Source organism: Myotis yumanensis, unplaced genomic scaffold, assembly GCF_028538775.1.
Source record: "Myotis yumanensis isolate MYYU_CA2020_CCGP unplaced genomic scaffold, mMyoYum1.0.hap1 SCAF_7, whole genome shotgun sequence".
In the NCBI taxonomy this organism is placed as follows: Eukaryota; Metazoa; Chordata; class Mammalia; order Chiroptera; family Vespertilionidae; genus Myotis; species Myotis yumanensis.
In genome coordinates, this window is record NW_027223758.1 from 57,866,949 (window position 1) to 57,883,464 (window position 16,516).

General features: G+C 38.5%; 1 protein-coding gene across 3 annotated transcripts in view; it reads right to left on the minus strand.

The window, feature by feature from the left end:
• Nucleotides 1-16,516, minus strand: part of LPIN2 (lipin 2) — a 101,614-nt gene that overhangs the window by 46,231 nt on the left and 38,867 nt on the right. For all 3 annotated transcript variants that reach the window (XM_070420564.1, XM_070420565.1, XM_070420563.1), the window contains exon 2: nt 4,865-5,065. In XM_070420564.1, coding sequence (XP_070276665.1) covers nt 4,865-5,056 — 192 coding nt within the window. In that variant the 5' untranslated portion in view covers nt 5,057-5,065. The remainder of the gene's footprint in view (nt 1-4,864; nt 5,066-16,516) is intronic.

Consider the following 16,516-nt stretch of genomic DNA (forward strand, 5'->3'; position numbering starts at 1 on the left):
ATGAACTACTATTATATCACTTAAAAGTAATTTAGTTGTTTATCTCTAGGCTGTGAATCAATTCTTTTAATCTGATAATTGTACAATAATAAATGAATACCAACTTTTAAAACTTTTATGAATAACCTTGTAAACTCTAGTTTTAGACTGTTAAAGGGATATAAAGGCAAACATATAGGGTGGGACAAAAGTATATTTACAGTTGTTCATATGAAAAATAACACAATAACAAATAATAATACATGAATAAACCGTTTTCTCCTACTCATAACTGCAAACCTACTTTTGCCCCATCCTGTAGATAAAGACATGATATAAATATAAGTAAAATAGTCCATAATCTAAGTGTACTGAACTCTGCATGGTCCTCACTGGGAAAAATCATCATCAATAAACATCTGAGCACTTTCAAGTGTAGGAAGGGAAAGCTCTCTTTCCACTGGGGTTGCTGAGTTAATAAGAAGCAAGCCTGGAGGTACTGGTGGCCATCTTGTATTAGAATACACACAAAGGGAAGTGGAACTGAGAGGTGGAGGGGAAGAGAGTTCTGATAATACCTTCAGAGACTCTAAATAGAGCCTGATTAATTCAAATGCCCCTGGACTTTAGTCATGCAAACCAGTAAATTCTCCTTTTGCTTAAGCTAGTGTGAGGTGGATTTTTGTCATCCACAATGGAAACTGTCTTTCCTAATACACTGGGTTATTTAACTTTGATAAGTAATCAAATAATGTTTTGTGTTACAAAACAAAAATATATTTTAAAATATCAAGTGCAGTTTTACCTTCTGAAATTAAACTCCTGAGTTATGAAACGTCCTGGGAGTACTGTGTTGGTATTCTATCAAACAAAAACATACCAATGGCAGTGGGAAAATTATTATTTTCTCTAACCAGAGATTTTTAAGGTGATTATGATTTCACCTTAAAGTTCAGCTCATAGCCCTAGCCGGTTTGGCTCAGTGGATAGAACATCGGCCTACGAACTGAAGGGTCCCAGGTTCGATTCCAGCCAGGGACACATGCCGGGGTTGTGACTGGATCCACAGTAGGGGGCATGCAGGAGGCAGCCGATCAATGATTCTCTCTCATCTTTGATGTTTCTATCTTTCTTCCTCTCCCTTCCTCTCTCTGAAATCAATAAAAAGATATATATATATATATATATATATAAAAAAAAAAAAATATATATATATATATATATATATATATATATTTTAAAGTTCAGTTAATTGGTGGTGCCATAATTAAAAACTGAGTCTTAGTTTAAAATCAATAAATTGCTTTCCCTAATCCAAACTGACCTAAAATAAGACTAATAGTTCATCTAAAGTGCCAGGCAATCTCAAGGCGGACATCATTTTATTGTTACAGGAAAGCTGTGTTTTGGTTAAATAGCCAAATTTCCTCCCAAAAATATCTTTTGAGTTTCTGGGATATCAAGCCAGGAGTGGAAAAGAAGAAATTAACATATTTAACACAATGATTTGTGTAACCTTGTACAGGAACTGTATTACTCTCTTAGAGGCATACAGCATGCAGAAAAAGGTATCTTATTTGCCCAGTCATCATTTGAGATGCACAAATGCTTATCTATTTATATAAAAACCCTGGGTGTAACACCCATCACAACCAAAGCTTGACCAACTGGAAGGAAGTCAGTCCTGCAGGGGTTGCTTTAGCAATGGCTGCACCCTCCCCAAACTGTTTCCTGCGAAGGCGAGGTTTGAGGCAGGAACCGGCCCTCGGAGTGTGGAGGCATATCTTTATAAACTTTTAATACATTATATTAGAGGTCGTGGTGGTACTGTTTTACCCACAGCGTCTACAGGAATTGCTGTAAATTTACTTCTCGGTGGAAGAACCTTTCATTCCCAATATAAATTACCAATTCCATTAAATGAAACTTCAATTTCTAGACTTGATATAAACAGTGAAGTTGCTAAAACTATTAAGAAGGCCCAACTTCTCATTATTGATGAATGCACATGGCATCCAGTCATGCTATAAACACCATAGACAGACTACTAAGAGAAATTATGAATTTGAATGTTGTATTTGGTGGGAAAGTTCTCTTTCTTGGAGGGATTTTCGACAGTGTCTCAGTATTGTACCACATGCTATGGGATCAGCCATAGTACAAATGAGTTTACTGTAATGTTTGGGGATGTTTCAGAAAGTTGTCTCTTACAACAAGTATGAGATCAGAGGATTCTGCTTATAGTGAATGGTTAGTAAAACTTGGAGATGGCAAACTTGATAGCAGTTTTCATTTAGGAATAGATTATTATTGAAATCCCCTGTGAAATGATTTGTAATGGATCTATTATTGAAGCCACCTTTGGAAATAGTATAGCTATAGATAATGTTAAAAATATATCTGTAAACATGCAATTCTTTGTCTAAAAAATGAGCACATTCAAAAATTAAATGAAGAAATTTTGAATATACTTGATGGAGATTTTCACACATATTTGAGTGATGATTCCATTGATTCAACAGATGATGCTGAAAAGGAAAATTTTGCCATCGAATTTCTTAATAGTATTACTCCTTCGGGAATGCCGTGTCATAAATTAAAATTGAAAGTGGGTGCAATCATCATGCTATTGAGAAATCTTAATAGTAAATGGGGTCTTTGTAATGGTACCATATTTATTATCAAAAGATTACAACCTAACATTATTGAAGCTGAAGTATTAACAGGATCTGTAGAGGGAGAGGTTGTTCCGATTTCAAGAACTGATTTGTCCTCATCTGACACTGGCCTCCCATTTAAATTAATTTGACGACAGTTTCCCGTGATGCCAGCCTTTGCCATGACTATTAATAAATCACAAGGACAAACTCTAGACAGAGGAGGAATATTCCTACCTGAACCCGTTTTCGCACATGGTCGGTTATATGTTGCTTTCTCTCAAGTTCAAAGAGCATGTTAAAGTTCTAAATACTTCATCACAAGGGAAATTAGTCAAGCACTTTGAAAGTGTTTTCACTCTTAATGCAGTGTACAGGGAGATATTAGAATAAGTTTAATCACTTTATCAGTCATTGTTTGCATCACTGTTGTTTTTATATCATGTTTTTGTTGTTTTTATGTCATGTCTGTTTTGTTATATCCTTTTGATACTATTTATTAATAAATTTATATATTATTTTCATATACATTTTACTAATTTCCTTTCATCTCTCACACTGCTATTATCGAGAAAGGGCAAATAGCAATATTACAATATTTCCTCTATTTAATTCCCTTTTAATGTGCACGAATTTCGTGCACGGAGCCACTATTATATACATAAGTTCCACTTTGAAAGACCAGACTTATTCAATCTGATTTAAAAAAAAATCACAGCAAAAATAAACAATACATTTGAAGCAGCTTTACAAACAGATCCTTGAGCAACTAATGGCAAGTTTCAGTGCATAAACAGATTACAACTGATTCTACCAAAGCAAATGCAATGTGAAAGTACTGCAGCTTAGTGGTACCAGAAAGAAAAATTCCAGTAAGGTTAATTGTGGCTAAACACTGTTTTGCAATGGAAAGTTTCAAAGTCACTAAACAAGTTGCAACTACTTTTGGTTTCCAAAGGGTGACTCTGAACAGAGGCCAGACCATACAAACCCTGCCTCCTGAAATGAGGCTTTCCAGTGGAATACTGATTTTGTTAATACCTAGAAAAATGAGATTTTTTTTCAATCTACTTTGTGAAATCCATAAACCTTATCTTTCACTTTCAAAATAACCTAAATTTAATTAACATAAAGGGAAATTTCTATTTTAAAGAATAAGATCTGCTATGTGAAACAGTCCAAATCTGAAAATAGATGTTTTCAACTTATGCCAGTGGTCCTCTAACACATACACTGTACTTCTATTTCAGAAAATGGTGTGGATGTTTTATTGTGCTTTAAAATCCTGACAAAATCTCCCCACACTGTTTAGGTCAGTGGTCGGCAAACTGTGGCTCGCGAGCCACATGTGGCTCTTTGGCCCCTTGAGTGTGGCCATGAAGTTTCAATCGCACTGTCTGTGTGTGCCTGCACGTTGTATTTTGTGGAAGAACCACACTCAAGGGGCCGCAGTTTGCCGACCACTGGTTTAGGTAGATACTGTGGGCCAAGAGTAGTATGTACCTGGGAAGTTTTATTATTAGCTCAATTTTCTGACTAGATTGACATCAGATGTACTAACAAACCTTACCTTCCAATTGCTCCATTACCTGGAGGTAAGAGAATGTAAGAGAAAGAAAAGCCAACACAAATGTCTTTTTAAATGAATCTTCCCTAAAATAAATAGAAGTCAACCAGCCTATGGCCTGTGGGTTTACATTTCAGTTGGATTTGGAGACAAGTCCTGATATCAACAAAATTTAGATTACAAATAAGATTTTACAGCTTTGTCAAAACAAACAAAAAATTTTGGCATTAACTGTTTAAAGAAATGTAACATATTCTTGATTATGTCAGTCTATTCCATTCAGAATTGTTATGAAGGCATTACCCTAAATATTTTGAAATGCTATCTAAGGTAAAGGAACTTGTTCTAAATACACCTAACAAGCCCATTTATAACTCCAGTTTCTCTGTTTTGCTCTTCTGAGCTGCAGCACAGAGGATTATTAAAATAATTTTCAGTCTAAATAATACAGGGAGATTTCCTTTGGAGAGACTTCCTATAGTAGGGCTTTTTGAATTTAGAAGCAACTTCAAAATGCAATTAAGGTTGACTTCTCATACCACTGTCTTTAACATCATACAAATTTAAAATAAAAGACCCAGAGAGCTCACAGTAATGATTTACTCATTGCTGTCATCTAACTTTTCACCCTCCTGGAGAACAGGCTGTGCCCTGCACTCACCACTTTCTCTTTGGATCTCAAGACTCCCAGCTTCCCAAACCGAACATGAAAAGGTGAACACTGATAGGTGCCATCCTGCTGCCGCACCACAATGACATCGATGCACCCAGACAAGGTGGCTTGGTTAATACCCTTGTAGAGCTCCTTCACAGTGACAATCACCTGCCCGGCCAGCTGTCCCACATAATTCATGGTTTGAGACTACAAAAGACAAGAAAAAAAAAGTTAGATGCAATGTTAACACTGAATTTGTGGATTTAATGACAATGACAAAGAAAAAAACTAAAGTGACTAAAATTACATTGCTTATTTGTACACCAGACTATGCACCATTAGTAACCTTGATGATTTTGAAACTATTATTCTCATGCTACCTCTGTTTCTATACATTTCCACACATAGACAATTCTACACGGTCCTCCTTTGTATCTGAGGTATGCACACGTTCCTTTTCCTTTCCATCATCAAGGATGGTGCTAGATGCCATTAGATATTTTTCTGAAAAGTAAAGAACCTGCACAGAACCACCAAAGAACCCAGACCACCATCACTGCCCATCTGCCTAAGATGGCTATTGCATCCTCTCTAGCCATGGCAGACAAAAAGGTAAAAAAAATGACCAAAGATCACCCCCAGGAGAACCTGCTGAAAGATAAATGAGAGCTGCGTTTTCTATGGGATATTAATGGAATATTATGGTTCAGACAGATGCTAGATTAAATAAACTCTAGTGAGCTAGACTGGGTCTAATCTAATTTACAACATTACTTCTAGGGAAAATCCCTTTATCCTACAGCATAACTCACTGGAACATACATCATGTTCCACAAAGTTCAAAGCCAAAAATTGGGTTTAATCTTGTTCTTTGGCTGAAATTCACTGCTCAAACCAGGATCACAAGGCTGTAGGAATCCTCCAAAAAGGGTCAAAAAAGGAGGCGAGGGCACCTCACAAGTCTACAGGGCCGAGAGGAAATGCTTTCTGTCTCTGTGACCCACACCTGCTGTGGCTGCGGTTAGGGCTGGCTTTGTCTGACCACAAAATGGGGTACCCATGATATGATATGCTGTGAGGGCAAGTGGGGAAGTCTCCTGGCACCCCCCTCAACTCTTCCACTAATTAGGAAAAAATAGTCCTTTCTAGTCTTAAGATTATCAAATTTCATTTCCAGTCACCAAATACCCCATTTCATTCGTTAGACACTGGCACCCCTGATACTATGTCAAAGCACAATTCAGCAAAAAGCATTCTCTTGGGGATAGAGGGCTGCAGACCAGCAAGAGAGCCTTCCATAGCTCTGGCTAATCCAGAGGCTGACGTTCACCAAATCAGAAAACTAAGAAATGATTCTCCAGGTGATCCATAAGCACAGTTGTCTCTCTAAACCCAGCTTTTGAGGCACCTAGAGCTCAAAGTTACATGTTCAGAAAAGTTCCCAGATCACATTCAATGATGTCAGATAATTCCAAAGTTGAACTGGAGAAAGAATGCCATCTCTTGGGGAAAGATAGGGGCCTGCCAGGACATCTGCCGGTAGAAAAACTCACATACTCTTTAAAGGTGAGCAAGTGCCTGCCGGCAGTATCTGATTATTTCTTTCCGCTCTTGTACACAGATGAATGTGTAATTAAGGCCCATGAGTTTTACACCATGAAGCACAACCACAGTATTTTTACCCTGGAAAATTTTTTGAATATTTTATAGCTAATGTTACCTAGGCGCCCAAGTACACCTATAGAAAGTACATTTAAGTGATAAAAACTATCTGTCGCACTTACTACTAAGTAACCAAATTAGGGAGTGTCCTCTATGTGCTAAATTCTAAAACAGTGACAAGTTGGTGATGACATTGGTTTTAGAATAATTATTTCTGAAATGAATAAAAGAATGATCAAATGAACCATCAATAAATGAGACTAAAATAATAAGAAGTATATGTGGGGAGGAAATACTGTTTCGTCAGAATATTTATATTATAACTCATTATATATTTTTAAAAGTAATCTTTTAATTTTGAGATCATTATAGATTCACATGCATGTTGTTTTAAGAAATAATACAAAGCAATCTCATGTACCCTTTACCAGTTTCCCCCAAAGGTAACATCTTGCAAAATTCTAGTGCAGTATGACAATCGGGATATCAACATTGCTATCAGTTAAAATTCAGAATATTTCCATCATCACAAAGAAACATCCTACTGGCCTTTCATAGCCACACACACCTACTTCCCTCCCTAATCTCTGTCAACCACTAATCTGTTCATTTTTGTGATTTTTGTCATTTTAAAGAAAGTTATATAAATGGAATCATATAGTATGTAACCTTGTGAGATTGCCTTTTTCCACTGACATTTTTAAAAAATTGTTTTATTTTATATTTTACTAGAGGTGTGGTGCACAAAAATTTGTGCACTTGGGAGGGTCCCTCAGCCCGGCCTGTGCCCTCTCGCAGTCTGGGACCCCTCAGGGAATGACCACCTGCTGGCTTAGGCCTGCTCCCCGGGGGATTGGGCCTAAGCTGGCAGTCAAACATCCCTCTGGCAGCCCGGGAGCCCCCGGGGGATGTCCACTTGCCAGTGGGGAGCAGGCCTAGCTGCAGTCGGACATCCTTAGCGCTGCTGAGGAGGCAGGAGAGGCTCCCACCACCACCACTGTACTGGCAGCCATCAGCCTGGCTTGTGGCTGAGCAGAGCTCCACCTGTGGGAACACACTGACCACCAGGGGGCAGCTCCTACATTGAGCATCTGCCCCCTGGTGGTCAGTGTGTGTCATAATGACCAGTGATTCCCAGTTGCTCTGCTATTAGGGTCAATTTGCATATTACCCTTTTATTATATAGGATATTTTAATCTTTATTGTTGAAAGTATTACATATGTCCCCATTTTCCCCTATTGCCTCCCTCTAGCCCACTCCTGCTTCTCCCCTCCAGCACCAAGCCTTCAGCACCCTATTGTCTGTGTCCATGGGCTATGCATATATGCATACAAGTTCTTTGGTTGATTACCCCCCATCCACCCTTTCCCACCTTTCCTCCAAGATTCTGCACTCTGTTCCATGCTCCATTCACATTTCTATGGAGATTCATCCAGGTTGCTGCATGGGTGAACAGTTTGTGCCTTTTTATTGTGAAGTAGTACATTCATAGTATGATAGCATATTCATGGTATGAATGTACCATATTTTGTTCAACCATTCACCTGTTGAGGAACAGCTAAGCTAACAAAGAAAACTGCTATAAGCATTCCTATATAGGTTTTCACATGAAAATAAGTTTTCAATTGACCAGGGTAAACACCCCCAGAATATGGTGGCTGAGTTGAATGGGAATTGCATGCTTAATTTTTTTTTTCGTTTTCTTTTTTCTTTTTAAATATATTTTATTGATTTTTTACAGAGAGGAAGGGAGGAGAGATAGAGAGCTAGAAACATTGATGAGAGAGAAACATCGATCAGCTGCCTCCTGCACATCTCCCACTGGGGATGTGCCCACAACCCAGGTACATGCCCTTGACCGGAATGGAACCTGGGACCCCTCAGTCCACAGGCTGACACTCTATCCACTGAGCCAAACCAGTTTCAGCACATGCTTAATTTTTAAAGACACTGCCATCAGAGTTGCTGTATCACTTTATATTCCCACCAGCAATGTTTAAGAGATGCAGTTTCTCCACACCCCTGGACAGGAATTGGCATTGTTACTATTTTTTAATTTAGCCATGATGACAGTTGTGTAATGATATTGGTTTTAATTTGCATTCCTCTAATAGCTAATGATGATGAACATCTTTTCAGGTGATTCACCGTATAAATATATCATTAAATTTTGTTTCATGAAAGAGCACAACTAATTTAAAGGGAATAAACACCTTGTTTGTGCCTTATTTTGGGGGGTCATGGGATACAATTTTTATATGTTAACAATGTCTCCAAAAACGAAAGTGAGATAAAATTTTTCACTTACTACAAGTATTTTTCAGCAACCTAAAATAGTCTATCAGAATTTTCATATTCTGTATTTTCTCCTTTGTTTCCCTTGCCCTAGGAGATGTACTGGCAAGCATATTGCTACTAGAGATGTCTAAGATTTTGCTGCTTATGGTTTCTTCTGGGATTTTTGTGGTTTCACAACTTAAAACACTTGAGTATTTTATTTTATTTTTTTTAATATATTTTATTGATTTTTCACAGAGAGGAAGGGAGAAGGATAGAGAGTCAGAAACATCGATGAGAGAGAAACATTGATCAGCTGCCTCTCGCACACCCCCTCCTGGGGATGTGCCCACAACCAAGGTACATGCCCTTGACCGGAATCGAACCTGGGACCCTTCAGTCCGCAGGCCGATGCTCTATCCACTGAGCCAAACCGGTTAGGGCTACACTTGAGTATTTTAGCCATTTTGGGTTCATTCTTGTGTATGGTGTAAGTTGGTGGTTGTTTTATTTTTTTGCATGTATCTGTCCAATTTTCCCAACATCATGTCTTGACTCCACTGCATGCTCTTGCCTCCTTTGTCAAATAATTGAGTGTAATGGTTTGGGTCAATTTCTGGGTTCTCTGTTCTGTTCCATTGATCGACGTGCCTATTCTTGTGTCAGTACCAGGCTGTTTTGATTACAGTGGCCTTGTAGTATAGCTTGATGTCTGGTATTGTGATCCCTCCAACTTTGTTCTTTCTCGGGATTACTGTGGCTATTCGGGGTCTTTTTTGACTCCATATGAATTTTTGGAGTATTTGTTCTAGATCTGTGAAATATGCCATTTAATAGGGATTACGTTGAATCTGCAGATTGCTTTGGGTAGTATGGACATCTTAATGATGTTGATTCTACCAATCCATGAACACTGCATATTCTTCCACTTGTTTATATCTTCCTCTCTCTCTTTTTTCAACATCCTGTAGTTTTCCGAGTATAAGTCTTTTACCTCCTTTGTTAAGTTTGTTCCTGTGTGTCATGATTTTTTTTTGTTGCATTGGTAAATGGGATTATTTTTTTACTTTCTCTTTCTGAGAATTCATTATTGGTGTATAAAAATGCCATCGATTTCTGGATGTTGGTTTTGCATCCTGCTACATTGCCTAATTCATTTATGGAATCTAGTAGTTTTTTGGTGGCGTCTTTGGGGTTTTCTATGTATAATAATATCATGTCATCTGCAAATGATAACAGTTTTACTTCCTCCTTTCCAATTTGGATGCTTTCTGTTTTTTTATCTTGTCCAATTGCTCTGGCTAGGACTTTCAGGACTATGTTGAGTAAGAGTGGTGAAAGCGGAAGAAAAAATGCTCAAAGTCCTAATCATCAGAGAGATGCAAATTAAAACGACAATGAGGTAACACCTCACACCTGTCAGGATGGCTATCATCAACAAATGACAAGTGCTGGTGAGTATGTGGAGAAAGGGGAAGGCTAGTACACTGGGAATGTAGACTGGTGCAACCATTGTGGAAAACAGTATGAAATTTCCTAAAAAATTAAAAATGAAACTGCCATTTGACCCAGTGATCCCACTTCTAGGAATATATCATAAGAAACCTGAAATACCTCAGAAAGGATCTATGCATTCCTATGTTCATTGCAGTGCAATTTACAATAGCTAAGATCTGGAAATAGCCCAAGTGCCCATCAGTAGATGAGTGGATAAAAAAGCCGTGGTACGTTTATACAATGGAATACTATGCAGCAGTAAAAAAGAAGGATCTCTTACCCTTTGAAACAATATGGAGAGACCTGGAAAGTATTATGCTAAGCAAAATAAGCCAGTTAAGTATCACGTGATCTCACTCATATGTGGAATCTAATGAATAAAGTAAATCCAGCAACATAGAAGCATGGAACACACTTGTTGAATCTCAGAGAAAAGGTAGGTGGGAAGAGATCAACCAAAGAACTGGTATACATATATGCATAACCCATAGACACAGACAATAGTGTGGTGAAGGCCTAGGGCAGTGGTCGGCAAACTCAGTCAACAGAGCCAAATATCAACAGTACAACGACTGAAATTTCTTTTGAGAGCCAAATTTTTTAAACTTAAACTATATAGGTAGGTACATTGTTATTAACTTAATTAGGGTACTCCTAAGGCTTAGGAAGAGCAACACTCAAGGGGCCAAAGAGCTGCATGTGGCTCGCGAGCCGCAGTTTGCCGACCACAGGCCTAGGGTAATGGTTGGGGTTGGCTAGAAGAGGATGGGGAAAAGAGGGAACATATATAGTACTTTCAACAATAAAGTTTTTTTTTAAGAATAAAATCTATTATATATACATATGAATTTTCATATTGTGTAAGTAATATATATTCACATCATGCTTTTTTGCTTTTCCTGGCACATACATTAGTCAAACAAACAGCACCCAAGTAGTCAATCTTTGTATTAATGCTTGACTGATAGTGGCAATTATTAAGAAATGTTTTTATTGATTTTTAGAGAGAGAGGAAGTTGAGAGGGATAGAGAGAAACATCGATGAGAGAGAAATCATCACTCGACTGCCTCCTGCATGTCCCCTACTGGGGATTGAGCCTGAAACCCAGGCATGTGCCCTGATCAGGAATCGAACCAGTGACCTCTTGGTTCCTGGGTCGATGCTCAACAGCTAAGCCACACTGGCCAGGCTGATAGTGACAATTTTAAAATTAGTTTTGTTATAATTTAAAAAAAAATCATAGCTAATTAAATAAGCCTTTTCTTAAAAGAAACTGAAAATGGTAACTTTTATGCAACTTCATTCACCCATAAACAAGTCTTATAAAGTAAATCTATAATAAGCTTACATCAACATGGAATCAATAGAATCCATAATTAAGTGTAACTACACTTATTCAATATGATTTTAATTACCATGGTTGAAGGATATGCTGTTTGTTATAAAAGAAAGTCTATTGTGTAAATGCCAGTTGTTAAATGTAGAAAAATACAGTCTGTCGAATGAATGACTAATTTTCTCTTAGCAGATATAAAACAATTCTGTTTATGTTATGAAGGCTGAGAAAACAAAAGTAAAGGGAGTCCTTATGCCTTAATAGTCACTATACCCTGGGAATGAGGAGCAAAACAGTGCTAGGGGAGAACCCAAAAAGGCTGGGGGAGAGTGGAGGGCTTCCTCATGGTTATGTCTGGAGGAAAAGCAGTTAGTCATTGTATACATGGTACCTTAAACAGCTTCCTCTTTTAAGCAGAATCTAGCACCATAAAACTTTATTCCTACATGCCCAGCTCAGCACTAGCAATAATAAAACCCAGTGACGGCAAAGTCAGGTCTCTAACACCACCAACCTGTCCTGATCATAGTCTAGGAAAGCAGGACTCTGTGCGAGGGCAGAAAAGATAGATGGTTGGGTAAGCCAGTAAAATAAGCTTTTGAAATAAAACTAAGATTTCAAAATATAGCAAAGTAAACTATCATATTTTATAGTGAATGATGAGAAAAAGAAGTGGAAGAGAAGAGAACATTAACTCAAGAACAGAGAGTGACAGAGACAAAGGGAGAAGAATGCAGAAAGAGATAGATAAAAATTCAGAGGAAAAGCAAAGACGTTACATAATCAGAAAGCAGAACGACATAAAGATTCCCACACAGAAAGAACCCTGTGGAACTGAAGAATGTTCATAGAACAGCATCCTTATCTTCCAGCTCATAAGCATGAAGAAAAACATTAAAATGCATTTATTGATTCTTAAAACTGGAAGAATTAATCCAACTCAGTCTTGCAACAAATACCAAAAAGGCTTCTAGCATTTTATTCTGAAATATGATAAAGTTAACAATCATCACAGTAGCAGCTACTACCATTTTTGAAAGCCTACTATTCTTAAGCTTATTAAGCATTATCATCTCAGAACCACTTTGTAGGTAAGTAGAATTTCTATTTTTAAAGATAATAAAACTGAGGCTTAGAAAGTTTTTAAATATTATTATGGACTGAATGTTTACCCCCAACACCCAAATTCATAGGGTGAAACTCTAACTCGGAGATGCGGTCTTTGGAAAGTCATTAGGTTTACATGAGGTCATGAGGACACTGATTCCCCCATGATGGGATCAATGTCTTTACCAGAAGAAGACAGAGCATGCTCTCTCTCCTCCCACCATGTGAGGACACAGTGAGAGGTAGTTGTCTACATCTAGGATGAGGGCTGGCTAAGACAAGGATCTTCTTTAACATCCTATGTTACACTGCTTTTCAATTTAGGGATGCTTCCAGTCGACAGAGAGACACTCCTTTCACCAAGAAATTCACAACAGTATCAGACAGCCCTAGTTATTATGTCCACTAGAAAACACACTGAATTATGTACCACCCTCTTCTAAAGGACGCTACTACACACCAAAGAGTTTATTGTACAACCACAACATGGTCTCACTTATTCTGGGCTAAGCATTATTATTCCTTAAAATATCGGAAATGACTATGTTTACTTCCACTTTAAATGCAGAATTATCTGTGTTTCTTTAAATGGGAGACCCAAAGCTAGACAAATGGCACAGACAGGCCTGGCAGGCACTTATAGATCACTATACTAAAAAATGAAAAAAAAAAAATCAGTAGGGGGTAATCAACTAAAAAATTATTAGAGGTCAAATGGCCCTTCATACATAAAATTCAATAGATCAAACAGCCCTTCATATATGCAATTCAATGGTGCCCACTATCAGATTTTTCTTATTAAATAATTTAAACATACACTAGTGCCTGGAATAAATGGGTAGCTTTCCAGATTCAATTATTTACCGGAAGTTTAAAGATTTGCTTAGCAACTTTACCTGAGCATCAAAGACACTAAAGCAAATCATCATGATATGTAGTAGAGATTTATAAATGGAAAGCATCAGTAAATAGGTTCAAATACAGATCTCCTCCCTCCTCCAAAAACTGCCCAAAATTATTTAAAGGTAACATGTTCAATCAAAAATAAAAATGTTTGTTAGAGAAAAGAGTTACTACCAAGATATAGGTAGCCATTAAAATATTACAATGTAAAAATTGTTATCAATACAAATTGATATATTCTAAACTGCTTTTATACATATAATCAAAATCTGTTTCCTAAGTTTTAAGTTTACCTTCATATATCCATTTTATACTAGTACTAGAGGCTGGGTGCACAAATTCGTGCATGGGTGGGGTCCGGCCGGCACCGCCATCAGGGCGATTGGGCTGGGCCGGCTGGGGGGAGGGGCCAAGGACTGTTGGCCAGCAGGCTCTGCCCCTGATCGAGGTGGGTGGGGGCGATCAGGGGCGGGGATGGCCAGGGGGAGAGGCCACAGGTGGTTGGGCCGGACATTCCCCACCCCTGTTCTAGAGCCTATGTCCTTCCCTGAATTGCTAAGTGACAGAAATGCTCTAAGCAATGATGAAACCCCCAGATTCCTTGCTGCAAGTGAAATCTCAGAGAAAAAGCAAAGACAATACATAATCAGAAAATCAGACTGACAAAGATGCCCACAGAAAGAGTACTGTGGAACTGAATTTGTTCCTAGAAGAGCATCCCTCCCTATCTTCAAGCTCACATGCACAAATCACACACACACACACACACACACACACACACCAGGTTTTTTTTAGGAACTGTAATATTTGTTACTTAATGCTACCTGGACACATAACCTTTATGATTAGAGAGAGTCCAAAGAACCATATCCATCTTCCAAGTCTCCTCCACACATCACTATGAGTTAGCATTGACTTTTAACCCTTCCACTAGACCCAAGGTTCACTGTTAGGGTGTGAACTTCCTGGGAGATTCCATGTGATGAGGATTTGAGGACAGCTTTTATCGAAGAACTTGCCCTCAACATTCCATCTAACCTTCTGCTTACAGATATGAGGGAATGTGCTATAAGGGAACGGAAACTTCTATATACTTCAGGAAACAAACACCAGAACACTGTTACCTCATACACATTCCAGCGTATACCTATGCTCTGGGACCAAACTCCTCCAGGCAGCCAAGCTTACACTCTGCGTTTGAGTAGCACTTATTTTTTAAGAACTTTCTCAAACATACTTCATTTGATCTTCAAAAAAAGAATTTACGTTATGCAAGGCAGACATTATTCATTTCAGTTTGCATTTAGACTGAGACAAGGTGTTTACTACTATTCACTAGAACGCAGTGCCACTGTGACTCAGGGTCCCAACCTCCCTGCTACTTCCCATCTGTGGTTTAAATCTTCAGACTGGAGTTCCTGAAGACAAGAGATCTGAAGGCTGAACTCAAGTTGTATTTAAGTTCTCCAAGGGTCCAAGAGTCCCCAAAAGGAGGGTACCACTCAGCCTGGCTGAAAACTTTACTTCCTGAAAAGTGGGTGATGAAAGGTAACAATAGCACACACAACAGCACCTGCAAAATTCTCCCTGGTTTGGGACAAGAGGGGGTGAAAGTCCCCTAGCAGATCTGCCCACATCCTGTGGGGGCTGATGAACTCAGTCAAGACATTTTCTCTAAAACTTGTATCTTGTGCCCAGCAGACACATGGGAACCATAATGACCTACAGGAGGTTACAACTTAGCTAAACACATAGAACAAAGAACTATTCAAAACAAGTGCAGTCTTGCTCACTCGGCTGTTTTGGCTCAGCGGTTGAGTGTTGACCTATGAACCAGGAAGTCACAGTTCAATTCCTGGTCAGGGCACATGCCCGGGTTATGGGCTCAATCCCTGGCAGGGGAGGGAGGGAAAGTGGGGGGTTGGGGGTGTGTGTGTGTGTGCATGAGGCAGCCGATCAATGATTTTCTCTAATCATTGATGTTTCTATCCCTCTCTCTTCCTCTCTGAAATCAATAAAAACAAAACAAAATAAAGCTAAACAGGTGCAGTCTTTAAGTGAGCATTAAGCAGTGCCACAGACAACTGATGCTAAACCTGACAAAGAACCCAGACTTCCTGAAGAAGCTGCTCTTGGCCACTTAAATTCAATTAAATGACTTGCTCTTGGTCACTTAAATTCCATTAAATGACTTACTCTGTACTTCTCAGTTTTTCTTTTTTCCCATCACAGCAGAATGCTAACTTGTTTATTTTAATTTTTCTTATTTTCTATCCGATAGCCTTTAAAAAAATTGATTTGATATGCATTAATTGAATGATTCTTTTATGTACCCTGACTGGGGATATAACCCGCAACCTTGGTGAATGGCAGTGATGGCGAACCTTTTGAGCTTGGCCTGTCAGCATTTTAAACCCTAACTTAACTCTGTCACGTATAGAAATTTTTTGATATTTGCAACCATAGTAAAACAAAGACTTACATTTTTGATATTTATTTTATATATTTAAATGCCATTTAACAAAGAAAAATCAACCAAAAAGAATGAGTTCGCGTGTCACCTCTGACACGCGTGTCATAGGTTAGCCATCACTGGTGTATGGGGACAATGCTCTAAGCTACCCAGCCAGGACCTAGCTGCCTTTTAATATTTGCTTTATAAAATAAGACAGGAAATAGTTGCACAAGATACGGCCCTTGTCCTCAATCAGAGAGATAGTTGCCAACCCCAGGAACTTCACAAAGTAGATGGTTAATTAAGCCCCATTTGGATCTCCTTGAAGCCAAAATCCTTGAGGAAATGCTGATAATTGCATATCTAAAATGCATTGCCCCAGCTGGCCAGTGTGGCTCAGTGGTTGAGTGTGGCCCTCC